General features: G+C 40.2%; 1 protein-coding gene across 4 annotated transcripts; it reads left to right on the top strand.

The window, feature by feature from the left end:
- Positions 1-567: 567 nt before the first annotated feature.
- LOC149848329 (lysine--tRNA ligase, cytoplasmic-like) lies at positions 568-18,214 on the top strand. Of its 4 annotated transcripts, none has more exons than XM_089991197.1 (17): positions 568-725; positions 829-904; positions 1,883-1,951; positions 2,313-2,478; positions 2,562-2,655; positions 13,354-13,439; positions 14,919-15,034; positions 15,165-15,242; positions 15,586-15,711; positions 15,809-16,091; positions 16,208-16,304; positions 16,411-16,567; positions 17,016-17,159; positions 17,240-17,308; positions 17,385-17,528; positions 17,640-17,691; positions 17,982-18,214. In XM_089991197.1, coding segments are annotated over exons 1-17 (1,830 nt in total). In that variant the 5' UTR covers positions 568-654; the 3' UTR covers positions 17,984-18,214. The 4 variants fall into 4 exon arrangements, with proteins under 4 accessions (XP_089847323.1, XP_089847232.1, XP_089847271.1 ...); XM_089991145.1 differs by having other exon boundaries at positions 572-725; positions 14,919-15,040; XM_089991106.1 differs by lacking the exon at positions 17,982-18,214 and having other exon boundaries at positions 17,640-17,882.
- The last annotated feature ends 365 nt before the right edge of the window (positions 18,215-18,579 follow it).

The following is an 18,579-nucleotide window of genomic DNA, read 5'->3' as shown; positions in this document are numbered from 1 at the left end:
AGACGAAATCTATTGATCACTCTTGCCTGGTTGGACCCACACAATTGGACCAGGATCTGATCTCCACCAAAGTCATCCAAACCAACACCTAATAATTCAAGCACAACTCGGATCCAGGTTCAGTTATCTTAGACCCTATCTAGACCCATTCCATGACCAACCGGAGGACTCATCCGTAGGTGGAGCCATTAAGAGTCTAACACAATCTGGATCTGGATCCAGAAACTCATATACCCCCCAACAGGTTTCTTCCCATCCTTTATCCTCATCAGACACATCCTGACATGGACCTACGAAGTCAGACACGACACGAGTCTAGGTCCAGTCAATCATGGACCCTTATCTGGATCCAGTCCAAGTCAACCGGTTCGATCCATTGACTCTGCTTTTTATCAAACGCGTGCCCGCCAAGCAAAACGAACCACACCGGAAACCAAACGATGAACGAATCTCATCCGTCCATCGTGTGCTTATCGGTTCAAGACCTTTGGATTCTCAGCTTCCCGCAAAAACCCTCACGCTGTAACAGAACTATTTAAAGTGACGCGAAAAACCCTAACGCCCTCTCTCTCTCTCTCAGACGAAGAGCGAAGAAGAGGAAGCAAGAAGGGAGAAACCCTAGAATCTGCTTGCGACCTTCATCTTCGATCTCTAATGGCGGACGCCGAGGATGCGACGGCGTCCTCCTTGTCGGAGCTCTCCGTGACGGAGGCCAAGAGCAAAAAGTACTCGATCAGCCCGAAATCTCTCTCTGTCGCATTGCTCGATTCCGCGTTTGTACGGTTTTTTATGGCCTGATTTGTGCTTTTCTTTCTCGATTCCGTGTAGTGCTCAGAAGAGAGAAGCTAAGATGAAGCAGAAGGAGGAAGAAAGGAGGCTGAAAGAAGAAGAGAAGAAGAAGAAGGCAAGTCTCTGGTTTTATTAGATAATTATTGAGCTATACTTCCGTTCTCATTTTTCTCTGGAGATATGAACGTGAAAATGCCTCGCCTAATATTTTTTTCAATCTATTTGTATCTGTTTCCGTAAACAAATTATTAACGGATTAATTATGATTTTCAGTCAATCTCGTGATATTCTGCTGTAGATTTTGGTGATTTTTGTCATGTTCGGTTTTCTTATATCAATTGTGTGCGCAATTTATAGTCTCTTTGGTGTTTGGCGTTGAATTTTACGGTATGTGCGCAATTTATAGTATCTTTGGCGTTTGGCGTTGAATTTTACGGTATGAAAGACTTCTATTGGCATTCAGCAAACGTTTAGTATTATTGTCCAAGGTTTTCTCTTTGTAGAAGGGTGATTTTCGCTACTTTCCGGCGCTCTCTCCGCTGTCCTGTCAGCGACTCTAAAAAAGAGTGATGCTTTGTCAGTGATATGAAATTTATATCATAGCACTCTGCGTTATTACTCTCAACATCACCCGCATTGTCTGTTTCTTATTTGGTTGTCCATCCAAAAGAGTGCGTTTTTTTTTACTAAATTGGGGAAGAGCTCATCATGGGATTTCAACCAGAGAACCATCAGTTAAGATAGTGTGAATCTACTCAGTCCAGCTATCTTATTCGACCCAACAAATGGATTTATTCATGGCATCATAGACATAATTTATGAAATTCTTTGTCTAACATGTAACACTTAAGATACTACACTCGCTATCAGCATTTGTGTTTCAGTTGTTTTTATTTCATTGTTCTTACTCCTTTTGAATTTCATATGACTAAGCCCAACTGGTCTCTGGATTTTAATAACAGATTGTCATAAATAGATGGAAATTTAGTAATAGAATGGTGAAACCATTTTCATCGCAACATATTTACTTCATGTCAACATTTTCTTGTCATTACTTGCAGTTGGTGATTGCACCTATTATATGTTTATGCAGGCTGCTGCTGCTACAAATTCACAGGTTCAAAGGCCACAAGCAGCTGATGAAGATGACCTGGATCCAACGGTCTGATTTTATCTCTATTTCTGCTCATGCTTATGGTATTGGGATTCAAGTTCTTATAGAGCTAATTGATGTATACCTTTAATATTTATTTTGTTGAAAATGGATAATTTGTATGAAAAAGAAAGAAGAATTGGATTTCCAACATATATCAACAAATGAACTCTCTCTCTCTCATGAGTTCTCTATCCACATATGCACACTCTCCCTCAACAAATGAATATTAAAGCCTGAGATCTCTATTCACGTATGCACATACACGTCTGTTTTTTTGTCTCTATGCATGTATCATATGTATGTGTATACTTTACAATTTGCTTGTTTCATCTTTCAATGTGCTATTTTTTTGTTTTGATGGCTGCAGCAATACTATGAAAATAGGTTGAAAGCCTTAGAAGCTCTAAAGACATCTGGAATCAATCCATATCCTCATAAGTTCCATGTGTCTATGTCCATAAGCGAATATATTAAGAAGTACGATGTCTTAAATAATGGCGAACACATGGAAGATGTTACTGAATCTCTAGCTGGTACTGTAAATATATTTTTCTTAGATCTTCCATGTCATTTCTTATGATTTTTCTTTTTGTAACATCTATCTTTCATTCTTTAGGGAGAATTTTGAATAAGAGAACTTCCTCTTCAAAATTGTACTTCTATGATTTGCACGGTGAGGGGGTCAAGGTACAAGTCATGGCTGATGCAAGGTACTTGCATATCATTTCCCTGTGTTATATGAACCTTATCTCATGCTTTTATTTGTCTGTTTTTTCAATGTTTAGGCTGATTACTCCATTATGATGGCATAGTCATTTGCATCATTTGATTTGACATAATTTATAGGTTTAGTCCCCCCTGTCAAATTTGTAAACAAGGCATTCTAGGATAGAGGGGAGAGGGAAGCTAATTGAATTGCATTGTCAAATTGTTGGTGCATTAGTGAAAGCTCTAGCAACCTATGTCACAGGGACTCTTCAACTAGGTGCTGCACCCGCGTCGCACCCGCACTCGATGCGGTCAACCTAACCCTGTATGCAGTCAACGCACCCAGGGTCATTTATGTCTAACTTTTGGACTATATATATATATATATATATATATTTATTTATTTATTTTTGCCGCACCCTCGCACCCAAGTTTTTTGAAAGTTCTGCACCCCCGCACCCGTACCCATGTGACATAGCTAGCAACCCAAGTAAAACTCCTAAGCAACATAACATTTGTCTAATCAATCCAAGTAACCACATGAGGAAGCTGGAGCAGAATCACTGACTGTCTTTCTCCATCATGCATCAATTGATCATCATTCTCTATCAATTTTTTCTTTTAAGAGGTTGGAACTGACATGAAAAATTGTTTGCTGAACTGACTCTCCATCTAGGTCACCCATTCCATCTCTTCCAGATTCCAATTCATTCTTATCTCAATATTTCTATGTAGTACTTTCTTTGAGACCAGGAACTACTGAAATAAATTTGATTTTGATTCTCACCATTGGTTTTGGTAGCTTGCTGCTCTCAATTCTTCTCTTCTATTTTGTATAAAGAATTAATAATAAAGAAGAGGTGGACAAACAAAATCAAAGAGCTGGTGGTTAGATGTCACCAAAAGGAAACAAAAAAAATCAAGATAGCGGGAATTCTAATGCAAAATTCCTGACCCCAAGGTGCTGATCCATGCGACCAGTTCCAGTCCATTTTGTCCTGGCTGATCTGCAATTATTCTCTGAATGTTTTGGTGAAAGAATACAACACTAAAGATGGTTCATGCAAAATGCTGGAGTTGCTTTCTGGCAATACTTGGCCATAAAGCAACCAATGCTGGATTATATGTCATATTTTCTCTTGACATTTTGCCCATTTGCCAGGCATGAGAGTGTCAAGTTGTCCTTGGGAAGCTCCCAATTTTTATCAGCCCAAGTGATGCAATGGTATGGTGTGGACTCGGTATACATCGATTCACGATCCAGAATCCAAACGAATCCAAACACACATGGAATCTTAAACGATAGAGAGTTTGGACTGAACTCTGAGAAACGGGTTTTCGGGACCTGAGCACTGTATTTCGACAGAAATGATCCAAATGAAAGTTGTGCGCGACTCACACAGATTTTCAACGATTTTGAAAACACTAGATTCAGAGCAGGAGTATTCGTTCCACGGACTCGGAACCGGGACTGCTAATCAAGTCCAACACAAACTGGCGAATTCGATGGACAGTCTGTTCGATGGTATTTTTGGACCAGCAAACGTTAGAGTTTGTGAAAACTCACAATTGATGAAACAAAGGCCAGCTCCAGACCTTTCCAAAACACCAAAGATTGGAATATTCTGAATCTCGTACATTCTGCTATGAATTTTTGAAGTTATAAAATGAAAATATCTAATGAGCATGAAACAAAAATCTCTAAGCGAAATAATAGTAGCAGAAATTGATAATTTCATAGCATAAAGACAACGATTCAACGAAATCTTTAAACATGAAAGATGTAGATTTAGATCTTAGCTTTTCACAGAATCAAAAAAATTTAAATTTCATGCAGGGAATCTTCCGATAACGAGAAAATACCGAACACAACTCTGATGGTTCTGTAGCAGAAACGAGAGAGTGGACTTTCGTCAGTCCGACGTCTTGACAGCCAGATTCAAAGACTCAAACGAACGAATCTCAAAAAACTTTCAACTAAAAAGTTATAGGAAATTGTCTTAGCTTTCCGAGAAGCTAAAGAACGGTGGAAACCGACCACAATCGAGCTCGATACGATTGTTTCTTTGGAGACTTTCTAGACAACTCGAGATTCGAGAATCCAGGTTCGACAGGAAAACCGAGTTACGTAATATCACAATGAACTGGAATTTCTTATGAACAATAGAATCAATCAACATAAATATTTCCAAATATCCATTCCACACATTCAATCCACTACAACTCACAAGTAATATGCTACGAGAGGAACAAAACACACAAGATAAAGTAACGAAAATGCAAGAACTCAAAATAACCAGTGAACATGATATCCGGATGACGAAGACAATGGATGTCACTAGGAAGCAGCCGACACCGGGAAGAATCCTCTTGAATCAGCAGCCAACACGAACCAAGAATGCTTACACAGCCACGTCAAGCTCGTTTTTCTCAAAGATCACAAACTTGAGCTTTTTCACTAGCCAAAGGGCTTGATGTCGTTAGCAAGAAACTTACTAGAGATTTTAATGACTTAACCGAGCCGAATCACGCAAAATGGTAAACAACAAACTTGTAGGGCACGATCTTAGCTTTTCAACAAGCTAAAGATCATGTAATTTGGACCAGTATCTAGGGAGATACGGTCAAAATACTAAGACTATCTTCACCCTTCAAAACACTTCTTCTCCACCAAGAAAAATTTCGAAATTTCCATAACCAAAGCCCCCTTCCCTTGGTCGACCTCCCTTCATTAATAGGCTCTGGAGTTGGGGAAGAGCCACATTAAAGAGGCAAATGGCCTTTCCAAGCCATGCTCCAAAAACGATATTGACTTGGGCTATTTTTGGCCATGAGCATTAAAAGGTCCAACAACTATTTTTGACTTGGACCAGTCAAGATTGAGATTTGAATGAGGTCCAAGATGGTCCATTCCAAAATGACTCCAACTAGGACCCCATTTGAAAATGGATCTTGATCCAGATCCAAAACAGGCAGTGAACTGGATTCTGCACAAAACGCATTAGAAAAATGCAAATGCGAAAAATTAAAAACTACTCATGTTTCCCATACACCCTCTAGTGCCACAAAAGGATCCTACAGGGCACCAGAACTATCCGGATCCGTAGAATCCGACTCCTAAAAAAAAATTACAAATAAAAATATATTTAACATGATTTCTCACATGCCAAAATGGAATCGAATAATAAAAATACAATTTCTGAGAAAGATGCAAAATATCTCAGATATTGTAGCACGATAATCAAAATGGGTCTGGGTTGGCAGAGATCTAATTGGACTTTGATAGTCCTGCATGATTGGATTTGCCCTGGATCGCATCCTGGATTGGATTTGGATCCAATTCGTCTTCAAAGCTCAGATCTGCATCACCAAGTCAGTCTCAAAAGGTGATTAACTTGTACCTTTTGGCCAAAATCCAGGATGTGCTTGTGATGTGTTCCCGACCTGCAGCACTTGCGACCGAGCCCGAGCCGACAGCACAGGACAGCCCGGCCCAGTCAGGCGATGCTTCACAGCACAGCACACTTGGGCCAGTGTGTGCATGCCCACAGCACACACACTGTGTGCACAGTCAGCGCCACACCGCACGCCACAGCAGGCAGTGATGCAGCCGCACATGCGCAGCTGCAGTTGCCAGCAGTTGCCATATGCGCTGCCACTTGGACCGACAAACACACCTGGCTGAGTCAGCCATGCTCTTTCTAGGGAGTCGACGGTTGGAAACCATGAGAGATTTCTGGTTTTACGGTATTGGAGGCTGGGAAACCCTATGTCACATGGGTGCGGGTGCGGGAGCGGGTGCGGGTGCGGGTGCGGGGATTCGGCACTTCCAAAAAACCCGGGTGCGGGGGTGCGGCAGGGGCAAAAATGTAAAAAAAAAAATTATATATATATATATATATAATTTTGAAGTTTTAACAGTTTTAACATTTAACAATAAACATTGTCATAAACTCATAATATGATTTATCATGCATGTAGTATATCAACCTAAATATCAAATTACCTAAATATCAAATTATCAATCAAATAAGTAAAGCAATTACATAAATCGACCTAAATATCAATCAAATAAGTATGCATAAAAGAACTAAATTACATACCAAAGTATATCCTGATGAAGTAATGGATGCTAATAATTTTCTTCTTCATCATCAAATGCATCATTAGAAGGAATACTGGGCTCAGCTAAATCCATGTTTGTTACGTTGAATTCATGTTCTCCCTCGAAGTCACACTCTTCTGGGTTTACATCCCAAAATTTGGATGTTCCTTGTCTGCATTATAAACCCAATTTGAAAATGATAAATACAATACAAGTATATTTAAATGAAAACTAAGAAATAATCAAATAACTAAGAGAGCAAATTAGTACCTGTATTCATCATTGCTTCGCGAAAGTAATCGAAGATTTGAATGAACATATACTAAATCCTCTGCACGCTTGCTGGTGAGTTTATTTCTCTTCATGTTGTGGATTTGAGAATATGTGCTCTAATTTCTTTCACAACAAGATGAACTAGCAGGCTGCGATAGCAATCTTAATGCAAGACGTTGCAGAAGAGGTGTTTCCGATCCAAATGTTGACCACCATGTGATAGGATCTATATTATCTTCTTCTCTCGCGAATAATGCCGGTGCATATAATCTCGAAGATGAAAATTTTCCAAACTCTTGTGTGACTTGATGTAGAAGATGTGCTTCTGGAAAAAGTCTTGTCATACACATATTTCTATGTCTTGATAGCTCTGGGTCTAAATTTGGAGGGACACGACCAATACCACCAGCCCGCCACTTATTTGCATAATATTTTGGATTAAGAGAATGTGCCATGCAATGCAAAGGAGTGTTGCTCTTATCCCATCTTCTGACTAAAATTGAATGAATATGATTAAAAAAATCTGAATCATCCAATGCAGGATTTTTTTCTTCATGCATGAAAACTATAGCTTGTATTTTTTCAATCATATTATCCCACATTTCATAAACTCTGTGAAGCATGGGCTCATCCTTATCAACTTCTCTTAACATTTCCCAAATAGGTTGCGTAAATTGAAGGAAGTATACCACTCTGTCCCAAAACTCATCATCAAGACTGAATTTCTTAATTTCTTGAGCCTTCATATCATCATCAACACGATAGAATGTCCAATTTTCATCAGTCACCATGTTAATCAAAGCATTCTTCACTCTTTTAATCCTCTTCATCATCACAATGATGGACGCAAAACGTGTTTCAGCGACCTTCAACAATTTCAAATCAGAATGCCTATTAAATATAGCATTAGCACGATGGTGGTTAACAACAAAATTCCTAATGCTTTTGACATTTCTTTCTAAATCTTCAATCCATGAACATAAAGCATATGCTTGTGAATTTTTTTCTTCTTTGGGGTTGCATATGCTCTTTAGGGCTAGATTTAAGCTGTGTGCTACACAGGGAGTCCAAAAAATATGAGGGTACTCACTCTCCAAACTCAACGCTGCACTTTTACAAACCGGAGCGTTGTCTGTAATGATTTGTACCACTTTCTGATCACCCACTTCTTTTATCACTTTTATAAACAATCCCTTCAAATACTCTGCATTTTTATATTCCCCAGATGCATCAACTGCTTTCAAGAATATTGGGCCACTAAGCGAACAAGCAATGAAATTGATTAATGGACGCCTTTGAATATCTGTCCATCCATCAGACACAATGGAAACTCCATTTTGCTCCCATGAATATTTTTTAATTTCTAGCAACCTCTCCATGTTTGCCCTCTCTTCTGCAAGAAGTGTGGTTCGTATTTTTTCTGAACTTGGAGGCACATAACCACTCAAATTACAATTTGCCAAGGATGTTACTAAATCCTTCCAATAAGGATTTCTAGCCGCATTAAATGGGAGTGAACCAGAATAAAAATACCTCCCAACTTTTCTATCCAATTCTTCTCTTCCATATGTATTGAATGCTGCTTGTATCGTTCCTCTACCTCCTAGATTGACTTTTCTTTTTTTTTCAGCATCTTCTTGATGGCTTGCAAATGGCACACTGACTGCAGAAGAATCGGCCATTGCCTTTCTCTTCTCATATTCTTCTTGTATTTTCTTGTATTGCCTTCGCATTGACTCATCAACTTTTCTGCAAGCTGAAATGCCATGTCCTGGTATCTTCAACAAATGAGTCTTCACTCTTGTGTAAGACCCAACAAAATCTTTTTCGCAGAGCTTGCATCGAAATCTTTTGTTCCCACCACCTCCTTCTCCAGTTTTTGCAAGTTTATCTACATGTATCCATAGTGGCCCCACATCATCAATCCCACTGCAACTATCAGCAAAACTAGCAGCAGAACTCACATGTTGGGATGAGGATGACGCAAGTCCTTTCCCTTTATCCGTCATTTTTATCCTGAAAACACAAAAAAAAAATACATTACAATTTTCAATTCAATTCAAAAAAAAAAAAACAGATGGGGGAGGGGCTCAGCCCCTCCCCTGTCGACCCAAAAAAAAAAAAGATGGGGGAGGGGCTCGGCCCCTCCCCTGTCGACCCAAAAAAAAAAAAACAGATGGGGGAGGGGCTCGGCCCCTCCCCTGTCAACCCAAAAAAAAAAAGCTGATGGGGGAGGGGCTCGGCCCCTCCCCTGTCAACCCAAAAAAAAAAAGATGGGGGAGGGGCTCGACCCAAAAAAAAAAACTGATGGGGGAGGGGCTCGGCCCCTCCCCTGTCGACCCAAAAAAAAAAAGATGGGGGAGGGGCTCGGCCCCTCCCCTGTCGACCCAAAAAAAAAAAAAGATGGGGGAGGGGCTCGGCCCTTCCCCTGTCGACCCAAAAAAAAAAAACTGATGGGGGAGGGGCTCGGCCCCTCCCCTGTCGACCCCAAAAAAAAAAGATGGGGGAGGGGCTCGGCCCCTCCCCTGTCGACCCAAAAAAAAAACTGATGGGGGAGGGGCTCGGCCCCTCCCCTGTCGACCTAAAAAAAAAAAACTGATGGGGGAGGGGCTCGGCCCCTCCCCTGTCGACCCAAAAAAAAAAAAAGATGGGGGAGGGGCTCGGCCCCTCCCCTGTCGACCCAAAAAAAAATGATGGGGGAGGGGCTCGGCCCCTCCCCTGTCGACCCAAAAAAAAAAAAGATGGGGGAGGGGCTCGGCCCCTCCCCTGTCGACCCAAAAAAAAAAAAAGATGGGGGAGGGGCTCGGCCCCTCCCCTGTCGACCCAAAAAAAAAAAGGATGGGGGAGGGGCTCGGCCCCTCCTGTGCCGAAAAATGAGGGAGCAGGGGAGGCTCAGCCCCTCCCCTGCCGACCCAACAAGAGACCGAGAGAGGGGGGGGGGGGTGCTCGGCCCCTCCCCAGCCGACCCAAGAAGACGAGAGACATACCTGCGAGCCGAGAGGAGGAGTCTGGGAGGCGGAGCTGGGGGCGGCGGCGCTGGGGGCGGCGACGCTGGGGGCGGCGGAGCTGGGGCGGCGATGGGAGAGCTCGAGCTTAGGGGGAGAGAGAGGAGAGATTAGGGCAAAAAAAATTTTTTGCCCTAATCCTCCTCCTTTTCATCGGGGGGGGGGGGAATTTCGCCCAAAAATTTGGACAAAAATGACCCTGGGTGCGTTGACCGCACCCAGGGTCATGTTGGCCGCACCCGCACGCGATCCCGCGTCGCGTCGACGCGGGTGCGGCACCTGTTTTGCCGAGTCCCTGTGACATAGGGGAAACCCCTTTACACCTCATATAAATAGTTTGTTTTCAGTTTTTGTAAGGAGCTTTTGAAAATCAGAAAATATCAACGTCTCTTCTTCTTCTTCTTCTTCTTCTTCTTCTTCTTCTTCTTCTTCTTCTTCTTCTTCTTCTTCTTCCTGCTTCTGCTTTTGCTTCTTCTTCTTCTTCTGCTTCTGCTTTTGCTTCTTCTTCTTCTACTTCTGCTTCTTCTTCTTCTTCTTCTTCTTCTTCTTCTTCTTCTTCTTCTTCTTCTTCTTCTTCTGCTGCTGCTTCTTCTTCTTCTTCTTCTTCTTCTTCTTCTTCTTCTTCTGCTTCTTCTTCTTCTTCTTCTTCTTCTTCTTCTTCTGCTTTCTTCTGCTTCTTCTTCTTCTTCTTCTTCTGCTTCTGCTTCTTCTCCTCTTTCTTCTTCTCCTTCTTCTGCTGCTGCTGCTTCTTCTCCTCCTTCTTCTTCTCCTCCTTCTTCTTCTTCTGCTGCTTCTTCTTCTTCTGCTTCTCTTCCTCCTCCTCCTCCTCCTCCTCCTCCTCCTCCTTCTTCTTCTTCTTCTTCTTCTTTCTTCTTCTTTCTTCTTCTTTCTTCTTCTTCCTTTGGTCTGTAGAACCAGGAGATTCATCTCCACAATTGGCTACCGTGATGCCGGATTCCGGCGATCTGTAGCGGCTTGGACTGGTGTGGATGATTGATCAACGTTCATTGTTGGAGTAGGCACACGCCCGGTGATTCCGTTGGTTCTCCCGCATCTACAGTGCTGGTTTGCTTAAGAAGATGGGCTGGTCAACCATTACTCACCGTGAAACTCTTCATTCAACTACTCTACATCAGTTTCAGTGAGAATCCCCTTAAAATGCACAATCCAAGCTCTCGAGTTGATTAAATAGGTTAGAACCAATCTAGATCGAATTCTTATCGTTTTCATGGTTCATATTGCTCGAATTGGATGAATGTATGCTGTTTACGGTTCTGTCAGAAAATTCATGCATTAAGAGTGCAATTTTAATGTTCCAGCAGCTTTTCTGGCTTATCTGAGATTGTACGATAAAATCGGCCACTTCCTGGATATTCCTCTTTTCGAGTACTCCCAAATCGACTATCTATTTGCCGAATTTGGCTTAGTATTTAGGAATTTATGATCCTTGGAAGTATGGTTCATTTTATTAAAATGGAACTGTAAAAATATAATTGCATTGTGGATTCCGTCCGTTTTGGCGATTTTCATCGCCATTCGGCGACATCTGGTGATGTGGAGGATAGCATCGTCTTCGTAGCCATTCTGGGAGTTTAGATCACCTGAGAATTTCCCCTGACGTCTGGTCGATTCTCCAACAACTTAGCGTGAATGGACCCATTCTATCACAGAGGCGTTCCTGTTACTGCAGGAACATTAGCATTACAGTGGTTCTGGCGCCACTTTCCGGCTGAGTCTTCGGCGATTTCTGGTGAATTTTAGCGAAGTGTCAGACATGCTCAGCTTCGTCTCCGTGAGGACTTTCCAGGATAGTAGAGCATTGCATTAAGCTGCCGGTAGCTTTTCCAGTGGATGGCGGCAAACAGTGCTACAGAGTCACAATGACTCTGTGTTGAGCAGAGGTGCAAGTGACTTGGGTGCACAGGGACCGCAGGCCACCTGTGGCAGGGGGCTGTGAACCTCCCTTGCGCACAAGCGGTGTGCAAGGTCGATGCACAGCAAGTGAGCACACAGGAGGTGCGCTACAGCAGCTCACGCGCACAGGACGCACACAGGTGCCGTCCGGGCACAGGCCAAGGCAGTGACAGAGCGCAGCAGGGTGCACCTGCGCACAGTTGACACAGGCCCAGGACCAATTCGGTGGACCCGATCCATCAGACCTTATTGTGTGCTTTTCTTTATTGTTTTGCGCAGGCATTTAATTCAGTTTGTACTTAAGGGTCTGTGCACCCACGCTTGGCTGAGAGTGGCTTGTATTCCAGCCTTGCACAGCTGTGTATTGAGCTTGTACCCCTCTCGCATAAGCGAGCCGCACCCCCTACAGCCTGTGGTTTGGCGTATGGTTTGGCCGGTGATCCGAGCTTGGCAAGCTGGATCCGTTCCGTTGTGAGCGTAGGAACCCCCACTACCATAGTGTTGCACATACTTCCTTAAATAGTGTTGGACTATTCTTGGAATACCCTTCCGTCGTGCGAGTCTTTGGTGATAAAGGCGATAGTGATATGGAGATCCGTAGTGACCCGGTCATGAACCCACCACTTGCACCACCCTTTCAATATCCTTGATCCAGAAGGACAATTTCCCTTCCATTGCCAAGGCCAGCTTTGTATCTTCTATCTCTCCTTCTGTAATTGAGCCCACTGAGCATCATTATCTTGAGTGCAGCACTCATATACTTTAGCTTTCTGCTTCCTACTCCGCTGAGATGAGTGGGAAGAGAGACTTGGTTCCAAGAGACATTGTCCATAAGGCTTGTTTTAAGGTCCTCTCAGATCTTTGTTGAACTCATCTGGGCATATCATATCTGGACATCATATTGGAAAATATAGTGGCAAAACATAGATAAACTGGTTCAGATCCTCTTTCTTCTTCTGTTTATCTATTGATAGAATTTTTCTTTGCTACTTGCTAACAGTTTAACAATTGATAATTTCAAAAGCCACCCCTGTATAGGAGTGGGGTAAAAACTGGCTCCTTGTTCTTTTGTTTGTCTATTAATAGAATTTTTCTTTGCTACTTGCTATCAGTATACCAATTGATACTTTCAAAAGTCACCCCTTTATAGGAGAGGGGAAAAAACAGGTTCTGCTTGGTACTTGTCTTCATATTACTTTTTTCTCTTGGAATAGGTCAATTTCTCTTTGTCCATATTTTCATATGGTGATTGGGTGACTTATCAATTTAAATCCATATGCTTGCTATGGTGAATGCCTTTAGTGGTCTCAGTTCTAGCATAAACTAACTACTTTTTTCTTATGCCTGGTTGGCTATCATTTTGACTTGCAATTAGTTCTAATTTTGTTTAATGCTTTTGATAGGCACTCAGAGATGGATGAATCTGAATTTTGTAAGTATCATGCTGCTGTGAAACGTGGGGATATCATTGGGATCTCTGGATTTCCAGGTTGGTGGATTTATAAGTGATATAGATTTTTGACAATTAGGATTTCCAAGTTGTAGGTATAAGGTTTCTTTGTAATCTTTACTTTTAAATCCTATTACTATCATTTTTCAAATTTATCCTCTAGGAGTTGAATCAGGGTAGTTTGGTTCAAATGTGATGTTCTCTACAAAACTTTTTAGAATGATACGAAAAACCTTTTTAGTTGTAATATTTAGGCTCTTTTCTTTTCCCTGTTTTTCTGCTAGGTACTTTTACCTGCACGTTAGGCGAGAAAGAGAAATTCATAAACTTTTTTTCACTATAATTAAGCATTTCCTTTTTTTAAAGAAACTAAAAAATGAACTTTGTGTCATTATATAAAATAGCAAACTTTATGTTATTTTTTGGAAGTTCTCAAATGCTGCCTAATTTTTTGGCATAATTAAAAAATGCTCCTAAAGTTTACAATTTTTCAAAAGGGTACCAAAATTTTGTCTATGTGGTTTGAAAGAACCTTTTTAAAACTAACTGCAGTTTCTTTTTTGATAGGCAAGCTGGGGTTTGGTGGACGCCTACCGGTTTATTATTGATGGAAAAATAAAAGTGTGGCTAGACGAAATCAGGCCTCATACAGAGGTTTCCATTCGAGGGGAATGATATTTCCAACATCTGTTCCCCCCTGCTTTAGCAAACTTCGCCAAGCATCTAGCCAAAAAAATAGAGTTTTTGTGAATTCTATAGCATGTGGCCAAAAAATTCTAACTGCAGTTACTACTAACAAAGATATTACTATTTCACCCTCCAACAATTAGAATATATTGTGACTCTTATATTCTAATGTGGGTTTGAGAAGCTTATGGATTAAGAGGTTTTTTTATTTTATATCTTGCTCCCTCAATTTTTTATTTTATTATTTTTATTTATCCTTAAAATATATTGATGATGATAGGTGCATTTTTTAGCTATGCTGAAAACTTAAATGCCAATTTGAAAATCATCCTATTTTTTTCTTACTTTTTTGTTGTTCCAGACCCCCTCCCTTTTGGCGGGGTGCTTTTTGGCTAGTATTCTCGAGACAAATGAATATTAATTATGTGGACATGAGTGAATACTAGAATAGTGTAGGTTCTACTGTCTTTGTTGCAAAAGGTTTTTTTGTCTTGTAATGTTCATATGTGAGCTGGCTCCCGACTGATAGTTTGCTAGACTAAGTAAATAATGTTATGTAGCTGGGTGTAGATAATTTCTTAGGTGCTTAATGTTTGACTTAATAATTCTAAAATATGCCCTCCCACTTTTGGGTTCTATATAGTTTTGGAATCCATTTGAAGGGATTTAAACATGCTATATGACTAATGACATGATGCATGTGCTCTAATTGCTTCAAGATGCATAGCAATGTAATCGCTAGTGAATTGGTCTTATTCTTTGATGAACAATATAATCCTTCTTTATTTTTCATAGATTAGCATGTTTCAAGCACTGTTGGCTATGCTACAGGAAAAAGTCAACGAGGGGAGCTTAGTATGTTCCCTAAAAGATTCAGTGTCCTCTCTCCCAGTCTCTGCATGATGCCCAGAAATAAAGCTGCTCCTGGCAAGGATCTTCAATCCAAAGTACTTGTATGGATATTCACTAGAAGTCTTGTTTACCAAATAATTGTTCCTTCTCTTCATTTTTTAATCTGTAAAAGCATGTGAGTTTTTTAAATATTACAACATTTCTTGTCATGTTTTCTTTTCTCAGAAGAGTGATGGGAAATCTTCTGATGCATGGGCTCCTGGAAATCCTAGGAATCCTGAAGCATATGTTGTAAAAGATCAGGTACTCTGATAAGTTGATCCTGTATAGATTCAGCTGCAAACTTTGCTTGTATGGGTCATAGGATCCAGCTTTTACTTTATGGCATCCTTGTGGTTGTTGACTTAAACCATTGCTGTCTGCTTCATTGGGAATTCATGACCAGTTCATTTGAAGGAATGCAGGCAGAATCTCAAATATGTTCTATGCTACATGTTCTTTGAAGGAAATTTTAAATATATTGATTGGATACATTTGGACTATGTTATGTTTCAACATTCAACTTTCATCAGATGTTTGTTTCTTTATGTTTTCTCACATAAAAAAAAAGAAAATCTTGTTTGACAAAGTATTTACTGAATGACAGGAAACCCGCTATCGTCAAAGGTACCTAGATCTTATGTTGAATAAGGAGGTTAGACAAATATTCTACACAAGAAGTCATATCATTTCTTACATCAGAAGATTTCTTGATGATCTGGAATTTTTGGAGGTTTGTTATTATTCTTACTGCCCATTCAATTACAAGGATTTGTGTTTTCTTTGAGTTCTTTTTATTGTTATTTTATCTTTATATGTTAAAATATCAGGTTGAAACACCTATGATGAACATGATTGCTGGTGGAGCTGCTGCAAAGCCATTCATCACTTATCATAATGAGTTGAATATGAAGTTATTTATGCGTATAGCCCCAGAGCTTTATCTTAAACAGTTAATTGTTGGAGGACTGGATCGTGTCTATGAAATTGGGAAACAATTCAGAAATGAGGGAATAGATTTGACTCACAATCCAGAATTTACTACATGCGAGTTTTACATGGCTTATGCAGACTACCAAGATCTGATGGAGTTAACTGAGCAAATGCTTTCTGGTAACTCCTTATGACCATATAGATCCATGTCTGGAAATTTTTCATGACATGCTTTAGTGTTTGTAGCTTCTTTGCTTGGATATTTGTTGTTCCATTAATTTGGTTATTTATGACAGGAATGATCAAGAAGCTAACAGGTGGTTATAAAATTAAGTACCATTCAAACGGTTATGACAATGATCCCATAGAGATCGACTTTTCTCCCCCTTTCAGGTAAAATTTTTAGATATTGGTTTTGTATCTTCGTAGAATTAGATCTTCTACAAGCAGATTTTATTCTAGGGATACTCATTTCTTGCTTGGCTATTGTAAACTTCAGACGGATTGACATGATTGAAGGATTGGAGGCTGAGGCCAACCTTAGCATTCCCAAGGACCTCACAAGTGAAGCTGCTAACAAATATTTAGTTGATGCTTGTGAAAAGTTTGGTGTGAAGTGCCCACCTCCACAAACAACAACTAGATTATTGGACAAGGTATTGCTTTATGTTGTTCTTAATATATCAAGTTGAAATTATATGTCATTAGCATTAACTTGCAAAGTTATTATCAACTTTGCTTTACTGACAAGTAAATTATGTTGAACTAACATGAATCAAGGAGATAATCCGTGCATGCCAGTCTCAATATTTCTGGCTGATGACTGCATATGCTCCATGTCAGCCGATAAGGATTCCTTGCAAGTGATAATTATTCATGGGTTTACTATTTACACTGATATATAGCACCTCTATTTTTAATTTTTGGTGGCTCTGTAGATGGATGAAATTCTACAATGGATTGTTTCATTGATTTTACATGCTTGTTGTCGATCCTGCTATATGCAAAGAAATTCTTTCAAATTGTTTTGGGCCCTTTTGTGGCGTTGGTTTTCAACTCAATCAACTTTTTATGGCCTGTCATGTTTTTGTGTATGACTGTCAGCTTGTTGGCCATTTCTTGGAAGAACAATGTGTGAATCCTACATTCATCATTAACCATCCGGAGATAATGAGCCCTCTAGCAAAGTGGCACCGGTCAAGACCAGGCTTGACTGAACGTTTTGAACTTTTTGTCAACAAGCATGAGGTATGGTAGTGTTACACCATTTTGTCTTGGGTTTTCTCTCCTGTTTTCCGCCCATGTTGATGCTCATTTTCTCTCGTTAGGTATGTAATGCATATACAGAGTTGAACGATCCTATTGTGCAGCGTGAACGTTTTGCTCAACAGCTTAAGGTATTGTGATGTGGTGTATGGGTCCATTATTAAAATATTTTGCTGGATGGTATGCCTGATTTTGTGTTGGTTCTAGGATCGTCAATCTGGTGATGATGAGGCTATGGCTTTCGATGAATCATTTTGTACTGCTCTGGACCATGGGTTGCCACCAACTGCTGGGTGGGGATTAGGGATTGATCGGCTTGCAATGCTTTTAACAGATTCTCTAAACATCAAGGTCAGTGATTGGCCTATCTGTTAGGGCTAGATAAGCTGACATTCAAATCTCAGGTACTGCTTTCTGGAATACAATATAACAAACTCTTTTGCCACTATTTTCTTTGTACAGGAAGTTATCATCTTTCCAGCAATGAGACCGCAAGATGAGCCTGCTGCAAAATGTAACGCTCAGAACCTTTTGCCATGACCTTGAAGAATGTTAAAAGTTACTATTGAATTTCTTGCATTTATTTATGTATCACAATATATGAGAGTTTATTACACAAAAGCTTTGGAATCTGTATAATTTTAACTATTTTGCATGTTTATAACTTTATCCACCGTTAAAAAATAAAAAGAAAAACTTTATCCATTTTTAGGCATGGTTACAGTTGTGCTTTTCTTTTTTGGGGCGGGGAGGGAGTCCGTCTATCTCATTGCAATAACAAACTTTTGCATTTCGATGCTGCAGGATCGGTTGCAAAAGGTGGTCTCTCATCGTGACACTGCATCAAGGCATTCATTTAGTCGATAAAAGTTGCATTTAGTTGTAATTGAACAGTTGATATCCAATTTTGTATGATGAACGATTAGAAAATTGTAGTGCAACTCAGTGTGCTGCATACTTTATTCATTGCACTTATATTGTTGTAAGAGTTTTTATGTAGACACGGCAAAGTAATGAATTGATTGTTTCGGGGATAATATGGCCACGTCTTGACGAGACTCCAGCTTCGTGTTGTTGAGATCTGATAAGCTTAAAATACTTGAAAAATCAAACGCCTGCTTTTAATTTGACCTATGTTGTTTAACATTTTGAAAAACCACAAATAATGTCATATCATACTTTTGAGATTTCTTTTTATAATCGTATTCTCTCCACATGGGATTCGTCCCACCTATAATTCCATTACAAATCAATTATTCTTCAATATCACAAATTTTAAAGATAACATACAATGAAGGGTGTTGCCCAAACAGGGTTTGAGCACATAATAACACAACAATTTTACAGTTTAAGCTTTAAACAGTCAAAAGTATATCATGACAAATCAACCTTAAATCGGCAC

This window comes from Nuphar pumila, chromosome 1, assembly GCF_984573655.1.
Source record: "Nuphar pumila chromosome 1, dmNupPumi1.hap1.1, whole genome shotgun sequence".
Taxonomy (NCBI): Eukaryota; Viridiplantae; Streptophyta; class Magnoliopsida; order Nymphaeales; family Nymphaeaceae; genus Nuphar; species Nuphar pumila.
The sequence above is the reverse complement of the archived record's forward strand: the minus strand, read 5'-3'. Positions and strand labels throughout refer to the sequence as shown.